Here is a 19,908-nt window from a genome sequence, read left to right as displayed (position 1 = left end):
ACGACCAACCCTTTACGTGAAGCAAGATGGGGATTCAATGAAAGAAATGACTAAGTGAAGCGGGAAAACAGTTCAACAATAAGCACATTTATTTCACGATGAACGGAAAGCACACATATACAATTCCACCAAAAGCACATGTAAAAGAAGAAGACAAAAAGCAAATGCAACAATGCAGATCTATCCGACTACCGGGCACTCGGCAACACTTATACAATTTTACTTCACAGACGGCGCCGACAACACACATTCCCAAAGCAAAAGAAAAGAGAACCACCCTCCAGGATGAGGGGGTAGGCGGGCCTGGGTCCGAGACCGTGTCGGGCCTACCCGTCTGATGATGAGACGCGGAGCGGCGGTGGTGCCTCAACTCCGCGGGCCTCGCGGACAGTGTCTGGTAGGGGGTGGGAAGGGGGCCCCCTTTTGTCGCACTATCTCAGCACGGGGGGAAACAGGAGGGGGTTGCTGATGCTCGGGGAAAGGAGGATTTCACAAAATCTCGGGTCCCGCGACGAGCGTCTCCACCACGACCTCGGTCGCGCCGCCGGCCTCTCCCTCCGCAGTTCCCCGAATCCGTCGCGAGCACCCCCTCAACCGCCTTCGCCTCTCCACAGCTTCGTCCGATCGCCCTCTCCGTCTCCTCTCTTGACTCGTCCCAACTCTTCACTGGCTCCGCGAACTCCCAACTGCGAACTGCCCACTGCGAACTGTACTTACCCACATATACTTACCGAGATATCTCACCTAAGGGACCTGAATGGTGGTTTGCGAATTTGGTCAACCACAACACTATGTATATGTGTATTGCTGCGGACCTGCGGTCACAAGGGTGGGAGATATACCTGGTTCTCGCTGGGAATCGCAGGCCGTCACATATGAAAAAAACTTTGTGTCGCGGCGAGTCGCTAAATGACCGCAAAAGCCAATGGCTTGACGACGTGACTCGGGGTCCTCCGTCTGACACCATTTGCTTAAGAACACCTGATCTCCTTATCGGGGAACCGTGTCCTCGGCAATTATGCTATTATCTTTATTGGTCATGATTAATGCGGCCGAGCTTTCTGCGAGCACAATGCCGGATTGATACGAGAGCCAATTAGTGGGGAATTATAACCTCCCGGCTAAGCGACATATGGAAGAAAGGACAATCACAGGCAGATTGAAAATATAACAAGAATAATTTATTTACAATGAGCGTTGAGGGGTATGGGAAGGAGGGAGGGGAACTTAAGGGCTTTAATGGCATAAAAGGGAAACGGGCAGGAAAAGGGAAAATGCAATAAAAAGATTGTAATCAAGGTGTGTATTTATGAAAAGGGAAAACAAATGTGCAAGTTGTAGACTTAGCCTATGCATTACCTACCGGCTAACAAAACAAGGTACCCATCAGCCCACACACATGGGGAGACAAATTGGGACTGGTACATACGTCACCGTCACCCTCCCCAACTTGGTACCACTCTCCGAAATATCCCTGAAACTGCTCTCCACCTCCGAGGGTCTACCAGCTCCATTGGGAGCACAAACCAATGCCTCCAGGACTCAGGGAAGAAATGAGTGTGATGACCCAGGCAGAGAGAGAATGAGCACTTGCCACGATCAGGACCCTGATAGCTTAGGGCAAAAGAAGAAAGACAGCGCAGCAACTAGGACCAAGGTAGCTCGGGGCGACGAGAGAGAGAGAGAGAGAGAGATAGAGATAGAGATAGAGATAGAGATAGAGATAGAGATAGAGATAGAGATAGAGATAGAGATAGAGATAGAGATAGAGATAGAGATAGAGATAGAGATAGAGATAGAGATAGAGATAGAGATAGAGATAGAGATAGAGATAGAGATAGAGATAGAGATATAGATATAGATATAGATATAGATATAGATATAGATATAGATATATGAATATATATCATTGCACCGAGCGCAGCTTTATTGTCATGGGGACAGGCACGGCCAAAGAGCCACACATCAGACCCCTGAGGTGGCCTGGGACCACCCATTGGGCCACGTCAGACCCCACGAGCCAGCCAATGGAGGGTTGCCCCGCAGTCCCGCCAATTCTGTCGCTCGGCTGGATATTCAGTCATTTGGTCTTTCCGGTTGTCGTCATGAACAGAGCTCCGCAATTAGCATGGGGGGGGAGGGGGAATCCCTTCTACCCCCCATGCTCTTGGGACAAACCCCAAATGTCCAACAATGTTCATAGCACAAAGGCAGGGAACGGGGCAATCGTTTCAGGGAGGCTGGGTTGTGTCTTGGTTCGTTTGCCAATCATTTTGGGTGGAGGGGAATAAACGGGGATTTGGGAAACGAAATACAGTACCAGGGGAAGACAGCAATAAATTACATTACAGGGTAGACGTCCATTCAGACAAACAGACAAACAAAGACTTTGTGGGGCTTTAAACAATAAAGGGGAATGGGAGAATTTGGTGCGCATTCCAGAATGCTGGTGTACGTAACACGTTGAACGTCAGGGCAGTAAAACATGCATGCCCTGTGATGACAGCCGTCACGGCATACGTCGTCATGTGCTGATGTCTCTATTCTCCCAACGGGTTGACAGGGATGCTAACTTCCCAACCCAATTCATTTAATTATATAATAACCCCAATAGGGAAGGCGTTATTCTTCATACCCGTCAGGTCAGGTCAGACGAGATCTGTGACTTGCTGCAGGTACCATGTAAACCTGGAAAAACCTGTTCCATGGTCGGGTTGTTGGCGGCTAAACCGTCTCCCCCACCAAGTTTCTTGGTGAGGAGGGTGTCGGATATGGACACCCAGCATGATGAGGAACAAAACCTGTCAAAGAGCGGAGGAGCTCCTTGTGAGCCAATGGCCATCCGTATTCAGTGCCCGACTGTGCCTGCGGACGTCCTCCTGCAGTTGGGTTACTTCTTATTCGGGGGTTGGTGGCAGGGTTGGGTTGGGTTGGGTTGGGTTGGGTTGGGTTGGGTTGGGTCAAGCATAGCAGCCATGTGCACTCCAGCCACCGTAATAACCCTTCATTCCGCAAAACATTCCAGAAGCAGAAAAAAAATCTGAACACCCACTCTGTGGAAGTACCTCCTGTGCAGCTTCCCTTCGCAGGGCAGCTCACCAGATGACGGGATTGTGGCAAAGCCTTCGGGACCCCCAAACTTTGATGTTAGGAGGGAAACCACGGGGTAATATTCCCGGGTCAGATTGCGGGAGAGTGTGTCGGAGTGGTGCCGAGGTGTCGTCCACCAGACGGCGGTCTCCTTGGGTTAACCTGAGGTGGTCCCGCCGGGTGGGTGCCTGGAATGTCCCATCCCCAAGAGAGGATGATCACCTGTCTCTGTTATCATCTGAGCTCAAGCGTTTGGACATCGGTATTGCAGCACTCTCTGAGGTTTGGAGACCGGATTGTGGTGAGATCATGGCGGGTGGGTACACCTATTATTGGGCAATTCCATCGTTACGGACGTACACGTTGGAGACATTCCGTTAGGTGTGGAAATGTAAAATTAATAGATAATTATTTTATATAATACCTATGGCAAGCAGTTGACTTAGTTTACGAACAACGCCCAAAGAACAGTATGAAAAGCTCTCTCCCTTTCTATAATAGCGAGGGAAATATGACCGTAACGGACGTACGCGGACAAAATCAGACTTTATCTCTTTCAACATGTTCGTCTTTCGGCTGCTACCATTAGGGGTCGCCACAGCAGATCATCCGTTATGATCCGCATACTGATTTGGCATAGGTTTTACGCCAGATGCCCTTCCTGACGCAACCCTGGTCGCCTCTTACGACACAGGGATAAGAATTGGGTTTCACCATGATTCCGGGCTGCCCTACACCCTCTCATAGCACAGCCCAGTGCAGAGCTCCCGTCATCAAGCGATCCTCCAACCCAAGCCTCCGAGTAGCCGGATTACAGGCGCACGCCACTACGCCCGGTTATCTCTTTCAACATATGCGAGTTAATTTCTGTGAAGTGAACGACGTCAGGGGATCAAAATATTATCATGTGTGCAGAATAGTAGTCATACAATGAATGCATATACAGTATCCATTATGCAACGAGTTTGTCAAGTAGAGGCCTTTGATTTTCGTTATGGACGTACAGGACATTCATTACGGACGTACCACTGTAAACGCGTATGTCCAGTGAACAACATACACATCAAAAGCCATCAATTTATTAACTGCTTCATGAAACAAAAATAAACATGAATGGAATTCAATCAGAAATACCTACGATGATCAATATATACATGAACAACTCATCAGTAATTGCAATCAAAATAGCAGTAATTGCAATATCAAAATGTTAAGGTATACAAGTTGAACTGTCTAGAAATTTGTCGTGCAAGTACATTACTAATTTGTGGACAGTTCAATATACAGTAATAAACAGTTTCTGAACAGTTCAATAATAAACTATCAATTTGCAACCCATTAAATACAAGAACTATAGACATGAATCACAATTAATCAGAAATGACTGAATATTTAGTGATCGACTCGTGTTTCTCAACACCACTTTCTTTGAATCATCATCAAAATACAGAAATCGCTACCTTGATTGTTTCAACATTGAGCTTTAAATTGAGATATGCAAATTGTTTTCTTAGCGACTGGAATTTTTTTTAACTGATGAAAGATCAGGAACAATGAATGGACTTGGTCCGATGAGTTCTACCGGACCAGGGAATATACACTCTTTTGGGACACATTCAATCGGATAACTTTTGGGCCATTCAAATTTGCCACTTATTAGATTCTCGTTCAGGAACTTAATGTTGATGTGATTGACAGCAATGGATGAACATACACATTCTAAGTTTGTCACTCGACCGATGAAAAATGACCGGATCTGTGAAATACACAGCAAAATAGTTCTCTTGCTGCGGTCTAACTTCAATTTCGTCTGCATCATCTATTAGGGATATATCATTTTCGGACTCACTTATTTCCATTTCATTTTCAAATATTTTCACTTGACTGTACTTTGGTGCCTTGGAAACAAAAGCTACCAGTATATGGTGAGGTCCATCAGGCATAACTAAATGTACCTTATGTGTGTTGGGGACTGACAAAACATTGTCTCATCGCTCGATCAGTTGTTACTCATCTTTCTGGATCATTGTCGTTGACATGTAACATATTTACAGATGGATTTCGTTCTACAGCTACTTCGCAAAACTGTTTGGGTGTGGAAACGTTGGCACTTCCACTTCGGACTTGTCGCCAGACAGATCTTTTAACTGCTCCGCCGACACTGTCAACTACACCTTTTCCATGTGATGTGGCGAAAAAATTCCATCGTAACGATATCTCAAATTTAGTCTCCCATGTATGAAGATTTGAAAACAGGTATTTCTGTTTGAATTGAGAAGCGGCACCATCGGAAAATATATCGATCGATTTTACGGAAGGATATTTCGTAACAATTATATCAAGAATTATTGTCATATAAGCGTAAACGCTTAACTTTGTGTGTGTGAGATCATCCGATATAATGACAATACTCTCATTCACCTCGGGTGATATCCAAGCATTGCAGGTGAAAAGTGTAGCTTGACGATAATTCCAATGGACCAATTGAATTTCATTCTGATATCCCAGAGAAGCATTCTCTGAAAAGTCCACCTGAAGTACAATATGTACACCATCAACCTTTTCTCTCAACTCATTTGCGCATGTAGCCTGTTGGCGCTTCGTATATTCATGAGCAAGGAAATTCCCAGACTGTTTCTTTAATTCTGAAAATATTTCAAATGGTGTTCCTTCCAAGTCAACTTTCACATAAGAATCATTCCTCTACCACTGTTGATATTTGTGAGTGACGTCAGGAAATCTATCTGATTTGTATTTATTAAGGTGATCCTTGCATTTCCCGCATTCAGAATGCATGCAGCTTTTGGAATATGGGTCACATACCAATGAATTTGCCAATTCTGTGGTACTTTGCGAAAAATTATAGTTATGTAACGCATGAAGGAGCAGTCGGATGTTTTCATGGTCTTTACATACACAAACATTGTGTGAGATTTTGTCAAAAAGTTTGACATGTTTTGGTCGTAGATCACAAAATTTGCTCAATCCGATCTTTGTATTTTCTTGGAATTGTTTCAAAAACTTCTGATGAGCTTCAGACAGAGAGGATAACATGTAACGTGTCTGGAGTGAGCTTTTCAATTTCGTACCCTTTTCATTTTTCCAACGAATGATCACTTGATCTTTGCGACCGGGCGCTTGCCATGATGTTTCATCTGTGCAGTAGAAATTGATGACTGCCTTTTTCAATTTGTCATCAATTGCATTTTTTGAGCCAGCTGGCTTGGACGCAGAAAGTACAAGCCCTGATTCTCGTGAAATTTCGGTGGCAACATGCGCACGTTTTCGTGGAGACTTTGGAAGAGATGAGAACGCTTTCTTCAGGGCCTTTCCTGCACTCTGTCTGGATTTGAATGGCATTTTTACACAAAGTGCAGGCTGCGTAATGGGAGCGCTGTCACGTTTATTCTGACGGTACTTCCTAATTCGCTCATTCTCCCGTTGCCGGTCATAGGTATATTCGCTCTCTGTCATGTTGTCAGCGGATCGCGTCAAAGCCTTTCTTCGAGCATCCTTTCTTTTGTATTCAGCATAACTATCATGGTCCGATTTATTTCGTGTTCGAAACTCGGCTTGCCGCTCTCGGTTTGTTATCGCCATAGCTGAAACAACAAAATCAAACGTCATTAGCCAAAAGTATTGGTGATATTCAAGCCAGTGAACGAGTATAATCAATCCATTTTTGTAAATTCATCAACTCAAACAATATTCCAACACCACTATAAACTATTGATGTATATCGATGTACATTCAGGTTGATATCTAAAATTACCCAGGGTTGTAGGTTTGGTTGGAGAAAAATTACAACATGAAGAATATTCATTCTCACAGGACTTTTCAGTAAAACTGCATCGAAAATAATAATGTTCTCGGTTTTATTATCCACGACTGTACAAAGCAATGATTTGTGCATCCCGTGTAATATTTTATTGTTAGGCTTATATCATTATAAAAACATATGGTTATTGTTATATCATTGATATAATCTTTTGTTTTGTGCTACGGTGATACTCATTACTTAGTAGTGGGACCATCTGTACTTTGAAAAAAGCATGTCTTTTTTCCCGAAAATGCCCTAGAACACAAAACAGTGAATGATGACATAAAATCGGGGTTCCTGGTACATGATAGAATACTCACATTTGCGTTGTCCTTTGATTTTTCTTTATATGCAATCAACGGAGGTAACTGAGGGCAGAAAATGCCAGAAACAGACGACAAATAGAGAAATTAACAGTAAAACACGTCTTCTCCATAGGGATGAACATGGTTTGGTAACGTCATGACGTGAGGGTCACAGTTGATGTTGGTCAGTTATGAGTTGTATAGGATGTACTTTGCTTCTAAAAGTCACTTGGTATGCTTTGATGCCAACAGATATGTACATATATGAATATATTCGCCGCCAATAAAATTGCGTTACGGACGTACATGGGATATGTACGTCCATAACGCTATAATCGGCAACACAACGAAAGTCAAAAACCACAAAAATATGCTAATAACCTTACTGACGACTTTGTACTTTGCAAAGGAAAGGACACGTTTTTTTATTCAATATTGAGTTCAGTGGAGATATTTTAAGTACTAGATCGTTACGGACGTACATGGAGTAGAATAGATAAATCTCAACACACGGATTTATTAAGCTACCAAATAAATCCACACATTTTTTTAAACTATGGGTGGAATGGACGTTTGCCAATTGCTACAACTGAGAAATGTACTACAAAACGATATTTTGGCGCTCCAGCACCTCCGTATCTGAGAACGCCATTTATACGGGATATTTTGGCATTCATACACTCAATATTTCAGATATGCGTCAGCATTATCTCAGACATTTCAAAGGAAAAATTTACTGTTTTGTGAACAGAAGAAAGCCAGTATATAAAATTTACAATGTATGATCAATTACAATGAAATAAATTTTTTCACTCATGGTTGGCATATTCATGGAATTGCCCTATTGGGCTGGTCGCTCTGATGGCTGCTATGCCCAAGGAGTTGCTGCAACTGTGTTCAATAAGCTGACTCCAATGATAATTGAGGTAACACCCGTCAACGAGCATATTATGAGACAAAGGATCCGTCACTCCTTGGGTGTGACGTCACTCCTTGGGGTGGCCCTTGGCCTACCACGGCCGACTAGCCCGGTGCCTGGGGTACCCACTCAGCGATACTCACCTTTCGCTGCCACGCTCCCATCCCGTTAACATGGCTCCTGCATCCCTCCAAACGGGTTTCGAGCCTACATTCCCACCAACAACAAAACGACCTCCATTTTGTCAATTTCACTAACCCAGCTAACTCACTCTACACTGACCCTGGGGTCCCTTGGGCGGGAGTTACTCCTCCCCCCAATCACTCATCGCACCATGCATTCCACATTCGCTCCATTCACACAGACCCGCTGGCCTCACTCACTCACCAAGCACATGTTCCCACTCAACTCACCAACTCTTCAACACACACACACCGCTGAACTCTGCCATCCTGCTCACTACATCCCCTAACTAACTCGTGCTCCCACGTCATCCCTTACACTATAGCACGTTCCTTTTAACACTACGTAGCTAAGCTACGTCCCCGCTACACACTCAAAGTCTGTCACTGTCCCCGGATATTCTAAAAATCATTTCCCAACCTAAATCTGACCTAAAACCCTCTACCTAATCCATTCCACGGACTCCATGAGGACTTACCCCTGCCCCATGGAGCCGGTCTAACACTAACCCATCCCCCCAACTAGTGTCATCCTGTGCCCGGGTCAGGGGGGTCTTCCACCCCATGCCCGGGGAATCCTGTTCACCCGAAAGAGAGGCTTGCTTTTTTTTTTCTTTTTTTTTAAAAAAATGCGCAGCACCAGCGCGGAAACTCGCAACCTGCGCACCAGCGCGGCAATTCACAGCCGCGCACCTTTGGCGTGACGTCATGGCAGCTGTACGTGTACCTCGTCCCTCCAGACGGTACCATCCGGCAGGGATTCACCCTCCTGCCGGATTCCAACCATACACGCAGCCATGACGTCACCCGGCGCATTAAAAAAAAACAAGCCTCGCGTCTCGAGGGGTTCCCCACGTGAACACGTGCTCTGCCCGTTGGAGCTTAACACACACGCCCGCGTGGAGAACCCGTCCGGTCCGAATCGAAATCTTGCCTAAACTTTGTCCGTCACGGGATCGGCAACATTCACCGCGGGCGTTTCTGAACCGGGTTTCACTCCCGCAAGCACGCACGTGGCGGCCTCGTGCGTTGCACAGCACGGACCTCGCGCTCGCCGCTGGGTGAAGCCGGCGCGGTTCCCGTTGAAACTACGGCCGCTACCTGGCCTGTGTCCCTCTGTCGCCGTTGTCGTCGCCATTCCACCCACGCACACCTGCGTGTCACGACACTCACTCTCCATTCCATCACACTCACGCCGGGAGACGCGGCTGCGTGCTCCCGCATGCCGACCGTCATCTCCCTGACATACCGCTCTCTTACACACACTGTCTCTCTCACACGGACCCTTTCACTCAGACACGCGGTGACACTCACACATGGTGCCTCATCCACACACGGCGTGCTGGGAAGCACGCTCTCCGGCACACTTGCGACCACATCACTCACACACGGGGCTTCTGGCACATGCGGGGCTTCACCCATACACACGGTCGCACTCACACACACCGGGACAACACTCGTAACCACACACACCGGGACAACCACACTGGGGATTCGTGTCCCCACAAGGGGTTCCGGGGTCTCTATACCCCCAAGTTGCACGTGCACCTGTCCACAGCACCCGTTCCCTCGAACTCGCTCGACACGACCGAACTCACCTGGTCGTGAGTCGCCTCAAGGGGGCATACTCCCTCCCCTCGTTCCTGGAGGAGGCTATCCCGCTGCCCGCACCGGGTCCCTATACGCTCCGCGAGCTCACCCCCATTATCTTCCACTAACTCTGTGTGTGTGTGCTCGTCTTCAATCCTGTCTAATTCACCCTCTATCTCCCGTGTCTCTATACATTTTATTCTTTCCGTCGTCACCTCATGTCTCGTCTCACACGTTTCGGTCTCCGTCACCCCGATTAGTTTTTCCCCTTGCGTCACTGTCACAATTTCCGTCACCTCCACGCGTCTCGCCCAACACGTCTCCCGAATTATTTTGTCCTCACCCGCCTCCATTGCGGGCCTGACAACCGTTGCACTCCCTCCCAGCTCGTTCGCTCCCACACGTGGCGTCGCCATTATGCACTCCGCCGTCCGCGCTTCACTGCACGCTATTGCCTTCATGCCCGCCTGCAGGCTTCGGCCCATTTGCTGCATCTCACCCCGCATTTCTTTCATTTCTTCCTTCACTTGTTGCGCATTCGTATCCATTTTTTCGTTAATGCCTTTTATTTCGTTTTTCATTCCTTGCATGTCCCCACTGATTCCTGCCAGCATGGCGAATAGCTGGGCCATGTCAGGTGCACCCGGCTGAGCCGATTCGGCCAGGATCGGGGGGGTTTTGGTGGAGAGGGGGAGGGGACGTGTCGTACATCGCGGCCGCCGCCGCGCCCATTTCGGGCTCTGGGTTCAGTTGGGGGAGTTCATCCTGTGCAACAAGCATTTCCTGCATGGGGATTTCATCCTGGACCATGGATTCTACATCCATTTCTAATACCCCCGGCTCCCGCTCGCCTTGAGACTCCATCTTATTTCTCGTAAGGGGGTTAATTTGGCCTGCTCGTAATTTGGAGGGAATCGGGGGTCGCTCCTCTCACCCCTGAACCGATTCCCCGTGAATTTAGATTGGAGACCGAGAGTTTGTTTCCCGCTCTCTGACACCAGTGTTGCGAGGAGGGGGATGGGTTCGTGTCCCACGACCTGATACCAGTGTTACGAGGAGGGGGATGGGTTCGTGTCCCACAACCTGACACCAGTGTTGCGAATTTGCGCTCGCCGGCATGCGGACGGCCACGTAACTCGGATCGCGGCACGTCGCCCACCGGACGGACAATTCAGTCGGGACCGTCCGGGAACTATCGCCGGAGCCAGTCACGGGTGGGCCTTTCGACCTCACCACAATCGTGCCAATCGGCCACCCGCGTCGGATACGTTTGTTCGCCAAACTCGACCTACCTAATTACCCACGCGGAAGGTAAACCGGGCGATCGTACCTCGCCGCAGGTCGACTCCGGACACGAGCCACTTGGGCGGCCCGTTCCGTACTATCGGGATAACCGAGCGGTGTTATCTTCGACCTCGACGGTTCAGATTAATTAACGGGATGTTGCACCCGCTACGAATCCTTTACGTGAAGCAGGATGGAGAGTCAATGGAGAAAAGACGAAGCGAAACGGGAAAACAGTTCACACAATGCACATTTATTTCCCGGCACACGGAAAGCACGTATATACAGCCATACAGTCAACATGCACATATAGTAACTAGAACAAAAGCAACAACGACGCAGAGTTAATACTGACTACGTGCACACATGGCAACACTTATACAGCTTTACTTTACAGATGGCGCCAACACACATTTACACCAAAGCAAAGGAAAGAAGCCACCCTCATAGACAAGGGGGCAGACAGGCCTGTAGGCCAAATGTGCACGTGACCTGGAGGAGCGGCCAAGGTCCGCGAGACCGGTGGGGTCCTACCCGCGTCCTCGTGACGCGTTGGCGGGCGAGCCGCAAATGTGGCCGCGCGGCTGTGCCCCGACTCCGTGCTCCTTAGTGGGTTTCGTTGGCACGACGTTTGGGGTGGGATGGGAACGGGGCCCCCTTTTGCACTATCTCAGCGCGGGGGAAAGGGGGAATTGTTGATGCCCTGGGGGAGGGAGATGGCTGGCTGGCTTGGGTCCCGCGATGAGACGAGCGATTTCCCCACACCGTAACCTCGTCGCCGACCTCGCCTCGGACCCGAGCTCCCTTGCTTGCAGTTCCACCGCGACTCTTCTCCGGTCCGCACTCTCCTCACCCGACCGACCCGATTCTCTTTTCCAAAACTCTCTCGGCGACTCCAGAACCCAACTCCCTTCATTCGCCTTGCGCTCGCCTTCTTATAGGCTGGCAGGAGCAGCTAATATGCAAATATTCGGATCAGAATGACCTCGGGGGCGGAGCCACGCTCGCCCATTGGTCGGAGGAAACGGGGGCGTGAATCTCCCAATCCTAGAATTTGCATATATCAACTTCACACACACGCGCCTGGAGGCGGGGCCAAGCCGCCCCGCGCTCGCTAATTGGACGGAGGAAAAGTGGGCGTGTAGAGTTTTTGATCTGAATTTTCCCTCGAAAAGGCCGCTATTTGCGCTCGCGGCTCGGTGCACTCGGCACCAAACGCCGAACGGGCCCGAGACAGCCCGACGTTCAGTGTTCACAGGTGGTGCGGTTGTTGGTTGTAGGAGGGTGGTGAAGGTGGTGGAGGGTTTTCGGTGGTGGTTTGATGGTTATGGTGCCGTTTGGGAATGGCGGTGGTGCGATGATGTGGGAGCGTAGATGGTGGCGGTGGCCTGGTTGTTGTGTGATGGTGGTTGAGACGTGGTTGGTTCAAAATAAAGACGGAACAGAAAAACGCCTAACTCAAAGGATCGCAGCCCGGATGAATCACATAAATTCCCTCTATACTACGGGTTTGGGCTAACTACACATGTACCTATGAAGATATCTCACCTGAGGACTCTGAATGGTGGTTTGCGAATTTCCACAGCCGTAACAATATATATATATATATATATATATATATATATATATATATATATATATATATATATATATATATATATATATATATATATATACGAATCTGGAAACCATGCGCACTCAACATTCAGGTCCCAAAGTTAGTTATGCCGGTAAGTATGTGTGAGATATGTCCCTTTCCTTTTTGTCTAGTGGGAGACTCGAAAACGTGCATTTTGACGTCTTTAGTTAGGTTATTACATCAGCCATCTACATCCCATACATCTACCATCCCATCTGCACGACCCAACCAGCCCATCACGCTCCATCCCCACAGACGAACTCCTCTGGGACGACGATTTTCTCAGGGCAGATCCTGTTACTCTCTGCGCGAGCGAGGCCACGTGGCCACGAGTAATATTCGGGGCTACCGAGCAGGAGCCATGGCTCCGCTTCGGAAGAGTGCGGCCGTAGGCCAATGAGGGACGGACAGCGAGATGATTCGCGCCAAGGCCCCGCCCCGTGTGGGAGGAGATATTGTTATGAATTTGGAAGCCTTTCGCACACCGTCAGCGATCCCTGTAGTTTAGTTATTCTGATAAGTATGTGTTTATAGTTAGAATCCCTCCCTTGTGTCAAATGGGAATTTCATGTGTGCGCTGTGAGTTATTTTTTAGTCAGTGTTTTCTTTACAATAACAATAGCGGCACCGTCGCCTCACTACACCGTCGCCATGACACACGTGACCTTATGTGAGGAGGGAGGCGGAGCTACAATCGCCTCAGATCGGGACTCCACCCAGAAGGGTGGGAGTTGCCCCACCTTCCGTGGGCCTGTCCAATGAGGGACGGCCAGCGAATCGTGCGACGCAACCGTCCAATCAGGAGGCGAGTGGCCCCGGAAGAAATCCCTCCCACTTCACGAGAGGAACGAATAACGGTCGGGGCGATGATTCTGGCTGGGTCTGCCTCGCCTGGTGTCATCTCATCCGCCTGGAAGCTTTTGTCGGCGTTAATCGCCTGTCGTCTCTCGCCTCGTCCGCCTTCGTGCTGGCTGGCGTCCGTCGCTCTATCCCTCGTCCCTGGTGCTTGTTGCTGCGTTGAGGCGGTGGGTTTGAGTCCCGCCGAGTCAGCACGACCAGACTGCACGCGGCGGACAGGTGCAAGTGCAGACTCTTGCCCTCAGCTCGCCTTCCCTCCAGAGCTGAAGGGCCAAATAAAGGCCGCGGCCACCATTTCTTTTGGGTGTGTGCGTGTGTGTCTGTGGGCCCAGTCTATAAGTAGCAATTGTTTAAGTGCCTTGTACATTACTTGCATTCCTTCTTGATAGTCGGTTTAACTCTGCTCTTTTTGTGCTCCCCTGCCCCATTATAAATAAACCCCGATTGTTAAATGTACCAGCTCGTTGTCTGTCACTTTCTTTCGTTGGTTTAGCATGGTGTGTATTGGGAATTAGGGAGGCCATGTGCCGTAATTGTTCACTTGGACCGATGGACTTTGGTAATTCCGCTCTGTTACACCGGACCGAGGTCGCTAGAGCGATCCGGTTCGACAGAGTCCATTGAGGGTGTGACTTCCCCAGTAATTTGATGACGTGGGTACTTAGGTATATTGAAATTTGGCTATTAACCCTACCCCACGCTGTCAGAGAATTGGCGAGCACGGTCCTTAAGTGACCCGTGACCTTCGGAGTTGTCCGAAGGTTACAACCTGCAATTCCGGATGTTCGGTGGGAGACGGCTCTACTGCTCCACCTGGCGGCCGTTCCTCGCTACCGACCCCCGGCCCACAGCAATATATCCCCAGGCAGTGCCAGAAGAGTGGTGGAAAAACGGGAGTGGTGTGGACGGAAGGTCATGTGTCGTTGTCGTTGGCGCGAAGTTTGGTGGACAAGAGTTCTGTGGACAGGAGTGGAGTGGACGAAAGGAGCCGTGGTTGTTTTGCGCTTGTCGCTGGTGGCTGCACGGAGAAGGCAGTTTTGGCGGCACGTGGACGGATCAGAGTTCGAGTGCCCCGACGATTCACCACGCGGGTTCCGTCCCGAACCACGAGCCTGGAACGAGCTGCCGGACCGTGCCCCGACAACCATTAGCCACCAGGTGCTGCATTTCCAAGCACGCTTCCCTGCGACGGCAGGTACTCTTTTACTCTGACCTCCAGCTCGTCTCTCCTCACGGCTGTGAGGGGAACAATAAAATCCTGGTTTCTTTTCTTTTGTGTGTGTCTGAGTGCGTTGGGCCCATCTTTTAAGTAGGAATTGTTTAAGTGTTTTTATTTGCATCATTGTAAATATTCCTTGCTTATATATTCGCTTTAAGTCTCGCTTCTCTTGTCTTTTATTTATTGTGAATAAATTATTAGAAATGTTCCCAGCTCGTTTTCGTCCTTTCTTTATTTGGTCCAGCATGGTCCGAGTTTGAGTTCAGATGGGGTTTCATCCCCGGTAATCGGTTTAACATAGCTGGGACGTCCTGGGCAGGCCCCGCTCGACTGCAACGAGCCGGAAAGGTCGGTGGCAAAGCGGTGGTCGGTCGTGTAAATTTACCGCTGCCGGTAGAGTAAATCCGGTTTGACCAGGAGTTTCGAGGGCGTGGCTTCCCCGGTAGTTTAAATCGCATAGTTAATTAGATAAATTGGTTATAGACAAATAGACCCTACGCTACGAGGTTGACATATTGGCGACCACGGTTGGTTAATTGACCCGCTAGCTTCGGAGTTATCCGGAGCGACGCCCTATAATTCCGGGAGTCTGGTGGGAGACGACGAAACCTCCCCACCTAGTGGTCGTGCTTGCCACTGACCCCCGGCCCACAACAATATATATATATATATATATATATATATATATATATATATATATATATATATATATATATATATATATATATATATATATATATAGTGCGCATAATAGGTGTTGCTCATTTTTATTTGGCAAAAGAAATAATAATTTTAAAAAACATCAGATTTTTAATTTTTTTTAAAAAAGGAGGAGGTCCTTTTTATTTGTTGTTTTTTCTTCAAAATGGCTGCTGACATTTAGATTCAAGATGGCCACCAGATTTTTAGTTCAAAATGGCCACTGCCATTTAAATTCAAGGACCCTAACTGTTTAATGCACAGAAACACTTAAAAATAATTCCTTTTTTTTTTTAACCCCCTGCCCCCCATCCCACCCCCCCCACAAAAAATGCACAAATCATGTACCTGACAGCAGTTTTTGTTTTTCATTCCCCCATACCACTCCCCCCCCTCCAAAAAAAATGACATGAGTCATGTACTTAACAGGTCAGTTTTGTTACCCCAAACAAGTGTCACATGATGTATTGTAAGTCGTATACCTGACACATAACCTCCACACTCATTTGGACTACTAAAAAATACAATCCATAGTTACAAACAAATACAAGTCTGGAGACGGCAATGGTTCACGAGCGGTATTTGACGATGTAGATTGTTTCAGAAGTCAAGGATGAGACAATGTGATAATGTTTGACCAAGTTATAAAAATGATCAACATGACGTGGTACGAGTGACAGGTTATTAGCTGCAAAATGTCGAAAACCCAGTTTCGTTCAACAACTTTCAAAATTTGACCTTTGCATAACCTTTAACGGTCACAAAAAAAGAAAACAGGATATGTGCTATAGCTTATTGGAGTTAGTTCGTCGAAGAAGGTCGAAAACCAGGTTTGATTCCCACAACTTTGAAAATTTGACCTTTATGAACTTTCAAGGTCAAAGGTCAAGGATTATGACCTTTGGTGCAAAACTTCCTCTGGAACATTCCAGGAACAATATAACGTCATATAGGCAGTTCGATTCCCACAACTTTGAAAATTTGACCTTTGTGAACTTATCCATACTTTGATGAAATCAGCGTAAAAACAAACTTGAAAGGGGTGCCACGGGCAAGGTGTTCGAGATAGAGCAAAATGGTTTCAAGACGTTAGGTGGGGAATGACTTCAAGATTATGTATAAAAAATATTGTCATCCTCGCTCTCAAAGTTTGGGCGGTCCAGGGGTGCAAATTAACGGCCGCCCGGTCACCAATGGCGCCTAACTTTTGTGCTGGGCGGGTACATAATACTGCCTTACCTGCCCGGCTGGCGAATCACCGGTGATTCCTGTTATTTTGTACAATTTGTACTAGCTTCTCTACTAGTTTTCTCAACTAGAACTACTGTTTTTGTCCGCAGAATTCCATAGAAATCACCGGTAATTCTGTGGCGGCCATTTTGTGTTTTCATCTCTTTCCAAATCACGCGTCATTGCACAAGATGTGACGGTTTGGCACGGTTTGGACGCATTTTCTCATGCCCAGGTTGGTTAAATGAGTGAATTTGGGTGAATGAGTGAGTTTCATGGGTGAGGCTAGGTGAATGAGTGAGTTTGATGAGGCTTTTGGGTTAATGAGCGAGTTAGATGAATGAGTGAGTTTGGGTAAGGTTGGGTGAATGAGTGAGTTTGATGGGTGAGGTTGGGTTAATGAGTGAGTTAGATGAATGGGTGAGGTTGGGTTAATGAGTGAGTTTGATGGGTGAGGTTAGGTGGATGAGTGAGTTTACATGTGATGTTGGGTGGACGAGTAGTACCCCACCATTGTCTATCACCCACAACCCCCCCCTCCACCCCATCGTCCATCACCCACAACCCCATCATCGTCCATCAGCCACAACCACCCCATCACCCACAAAAATGCCCCCCCAGCACTACTCACAACCCCCCTGCCCCCCCATCACCCACACAAAAAGGTCCCCCCCACCATCACCCACAACCTCCTCCCTGCATCATCCCCCACCCCCACCCCACTCATCCATCCATCCAACTCACTCATCCACCCAACTGACTTCTGCAAACCTCCTCCATGAAACTGACTCATCCAACCAACCTAACTCATCAAATTCACTGATCAAACTAACTCGTCCAACGAACCTCACTCATCAAACTCACTCATGTGAGTATATTAAAAGTGTTTGATATCAAATTTGTGACTTTTGTCTTTATTTTATCGGGCCGGTAGAAATTCTGCTGGGCCGGTAACTTTTTCTAGTCATCGGCCCTGCTGGCCGGTGGATAAAAATGTTAATTTGCCCCCCTGCGGTCGTATGATTTTTATGTCAAAATTCGCAATTTTCGAAGTTCGTGACGTTGTGACGTTGTGACGTTGACCTTGGGACGAAAATGAAAAATCGAGCTCCGTGGGGCAATGCAGGTGCCATTGGGCTAACCAAATACCGAAAACCCCTGCCAGATTTGACAAACCCCCTCGGAGAAGATGTAATTTGAAACCGGCTACCCTCTAAAAACACGTTTTTTTCGGCGTGGCTCCGCCCATAATGGGCACACCACGCCCATTCTCAGGAAAACACAACTTGATCATGATATAAACCTCCCACCCAAATTTTATTGGGATCGGATCAAAACCCAAGGAGCTATGCTCGGGACAGACAGACAGACAGACAGACAGACAGACACACACCAATAACGAATATAGTGGTCGCTTACTGACTCGTGAACCAATATTATTAAATCAATGGCAATATACAAAAAAAACTCCACACTTCGTACATCTTAAAATTATTGGCTCTGCCATCTTTCTATATAGATCTATAGTAAACATTCAATACACAGATTTGCATATGTGGGATGTGGACTAACCAGTGCTGTTTGTTTTTGCTCCAGTATGACATCTCTCTTTCCCAACTCCTCACTTGCAAAATCACATCGCGAGCATTGCCCAATAAGAACTGTTCTCGCATACCACAGTTTCAGGACTTTAGTTCCCATCCAAATTTGCAAACAGATGATATTCATTTTCAAAAATGGGACCACGGGTCCTGAAACTCACTCAGGATCAGAAACAACAGTCATTAACCCCCCCCCCCCCCGACGCAGAAGCACTGAAACTCTTGATTATTTTTTTTTTAATACGCCGTGAACAAACTTTGGTACATCACGAGTAATGAAGGTTGTGGTCAAGTATCATCAAAATCATGTATGTAGTTTCGGAGAAGAGAGCAAATACCTATTTTGGGGGGTCAAGCTCCCCCCCCCCTCCCCACACATAGACTTCTTGACAAGCGCAGATTTTGGTGGCAGGATTTGCACTCCGGCCACCGTAAAACCCTTCATTCCGCAAAACGCAAAAACGCAAAAAAATCTGAAAACCCACTCCGTGGGAGTACCTCCTGTGCAGCTTCCCTTCACAGGGCAGCTCACCGGATGACGGGATTGGGGCAAAGCTTCGGGACCCCCAATCTTTGATAGGAGGGAAACCACGGGGTAACATCCCTGGGTCAGATTGCGGGAGAGTGTGTCGGAGTGGTGCTGAGGTGTCATCCACCAGACGGCGGTCTCCTTGGGTTAACCTGAGGCGGTCCCTTTGGGTGGGTGCCTGGAATGTCCTATCCCTAAGAGAGGATGATCACCTGTCTCTGTTATCATCTGAGCTCAAGCGTTTGGACATCGGAATTGCAGCTCTCTCTGAGGTTCGGAGACCGGATTGCGGCGAGATAATGGTGGGTGGTTACACCTACTATTGGTCTGGTCGCCCTGATGGTTACCATACCCAAGGAGTTGCTGTAGCTGTGTCCAATAAGCTGACCCCAATGATAATTGAGGTAACACCGGTCAACGAGCGTATTATGAGATTAAGGATTCGTCACTCCTTAGGTGTCATTTCCCTGGTCTCTGTTTATGCTCCGACTCAGGCGAGTGATCTCACCGTGAAGGATGCATTCTACGCCACACTCGAGTCTGTGGTTGATCAGTGCCCCAGACGAGATACACTTCTAGTCTTGGGGGATTTCAATGCATCGACTGGAACTGATAGGGACGGTTATGAGGTGTGTGTTGGTCCCCATGGGTCAGGAACTATGAACCAGAATGGCACTAAGTTCCTTGACTTTGCAAGAAGTCATGGACTTAGGGTGGCTGGTTCATGGTTTCAGCGCCCACAAGCTCATCGCTGGACTTGGTATTCCAACGCTGGTGGTGTGGCAAAGGAGATTGACCATGTCCTCATTGACGGTCGTTGGAGGATGATCCAGAACTGCAGGGTCTACCGGAGTGCTCAGTTCCTCAATACTGACCACAGGCTTGTTGTAGCAACTCTAAAGCTGCACCTTAAATCCTGGAGAATGGTACCATCCCAGCCGAG

General features: G+C 47.9%; 2 protein-coding genes and 1 pseudogene across 11 annotated transcripts in view; 1 reads left to right on the top strand and 2 right to left on the bottom strand.

The window, feature by feature from the left end:
* Positions 1 to 19,908, top strand: part of LOC147033775 (uncharacterized) — a 51,064-nt gene that overhangs the window by 23,965 nt on the left and 7,191 nt on the right. The window lies entirely within an intron of this gene.
* Positions 322 to 19,908, bottom strand: part of LOC147033774 (uncharacterized) — a 39,098-nt gene continuing 19,511 nt past the window's right edge. The window contains exons 2-3 of one of the 3 annotated variants that reach the window (XR_015055362.1): positions 7,231 to 7,278; positions 322 to 6,692 (exon numbers count right to left, since the gene is read on the bottom strand). Coding sequence is in view for 1 of the 3 variants with exons in the window: in XM_085870679.1 (XP_085726805.1) it covers positions 5,794 to 6,692 (899 nt within the window). In the remaining 2 variants the exon portion in view is untranslated. Of the gene's footprint in view, positions 7,279 to 19,908 lie in introns of all 3 variants that reach the window. The other 2 variants (XR_015055360.1, XM_085870679.1) reach the window with 2 other exon arrangements.
* Positions 3,788 to 3,928, bottom strand: LOC147033776 (signal recognition particle RNA; annotated as a pseudogene).

This window comes from Eptatretus burgeri, chromosome 1, assembly GCF_056783735.1.
Source record: "Eptatretus burgeri isolate ZD-2024b chromosome 1, Ebu_testis_v1, whole genome shotgun sequence".
Classification (NCBI taxonomy): Eukaryota; Metazoa; Chordata; class Myxini; order Myxiniformes; family Myxinidae; genus Eptatretus; species Eptatretus burgeri.
This window is presented reverse-complemented; position numbering and strand designations above follow the sequence as displayed.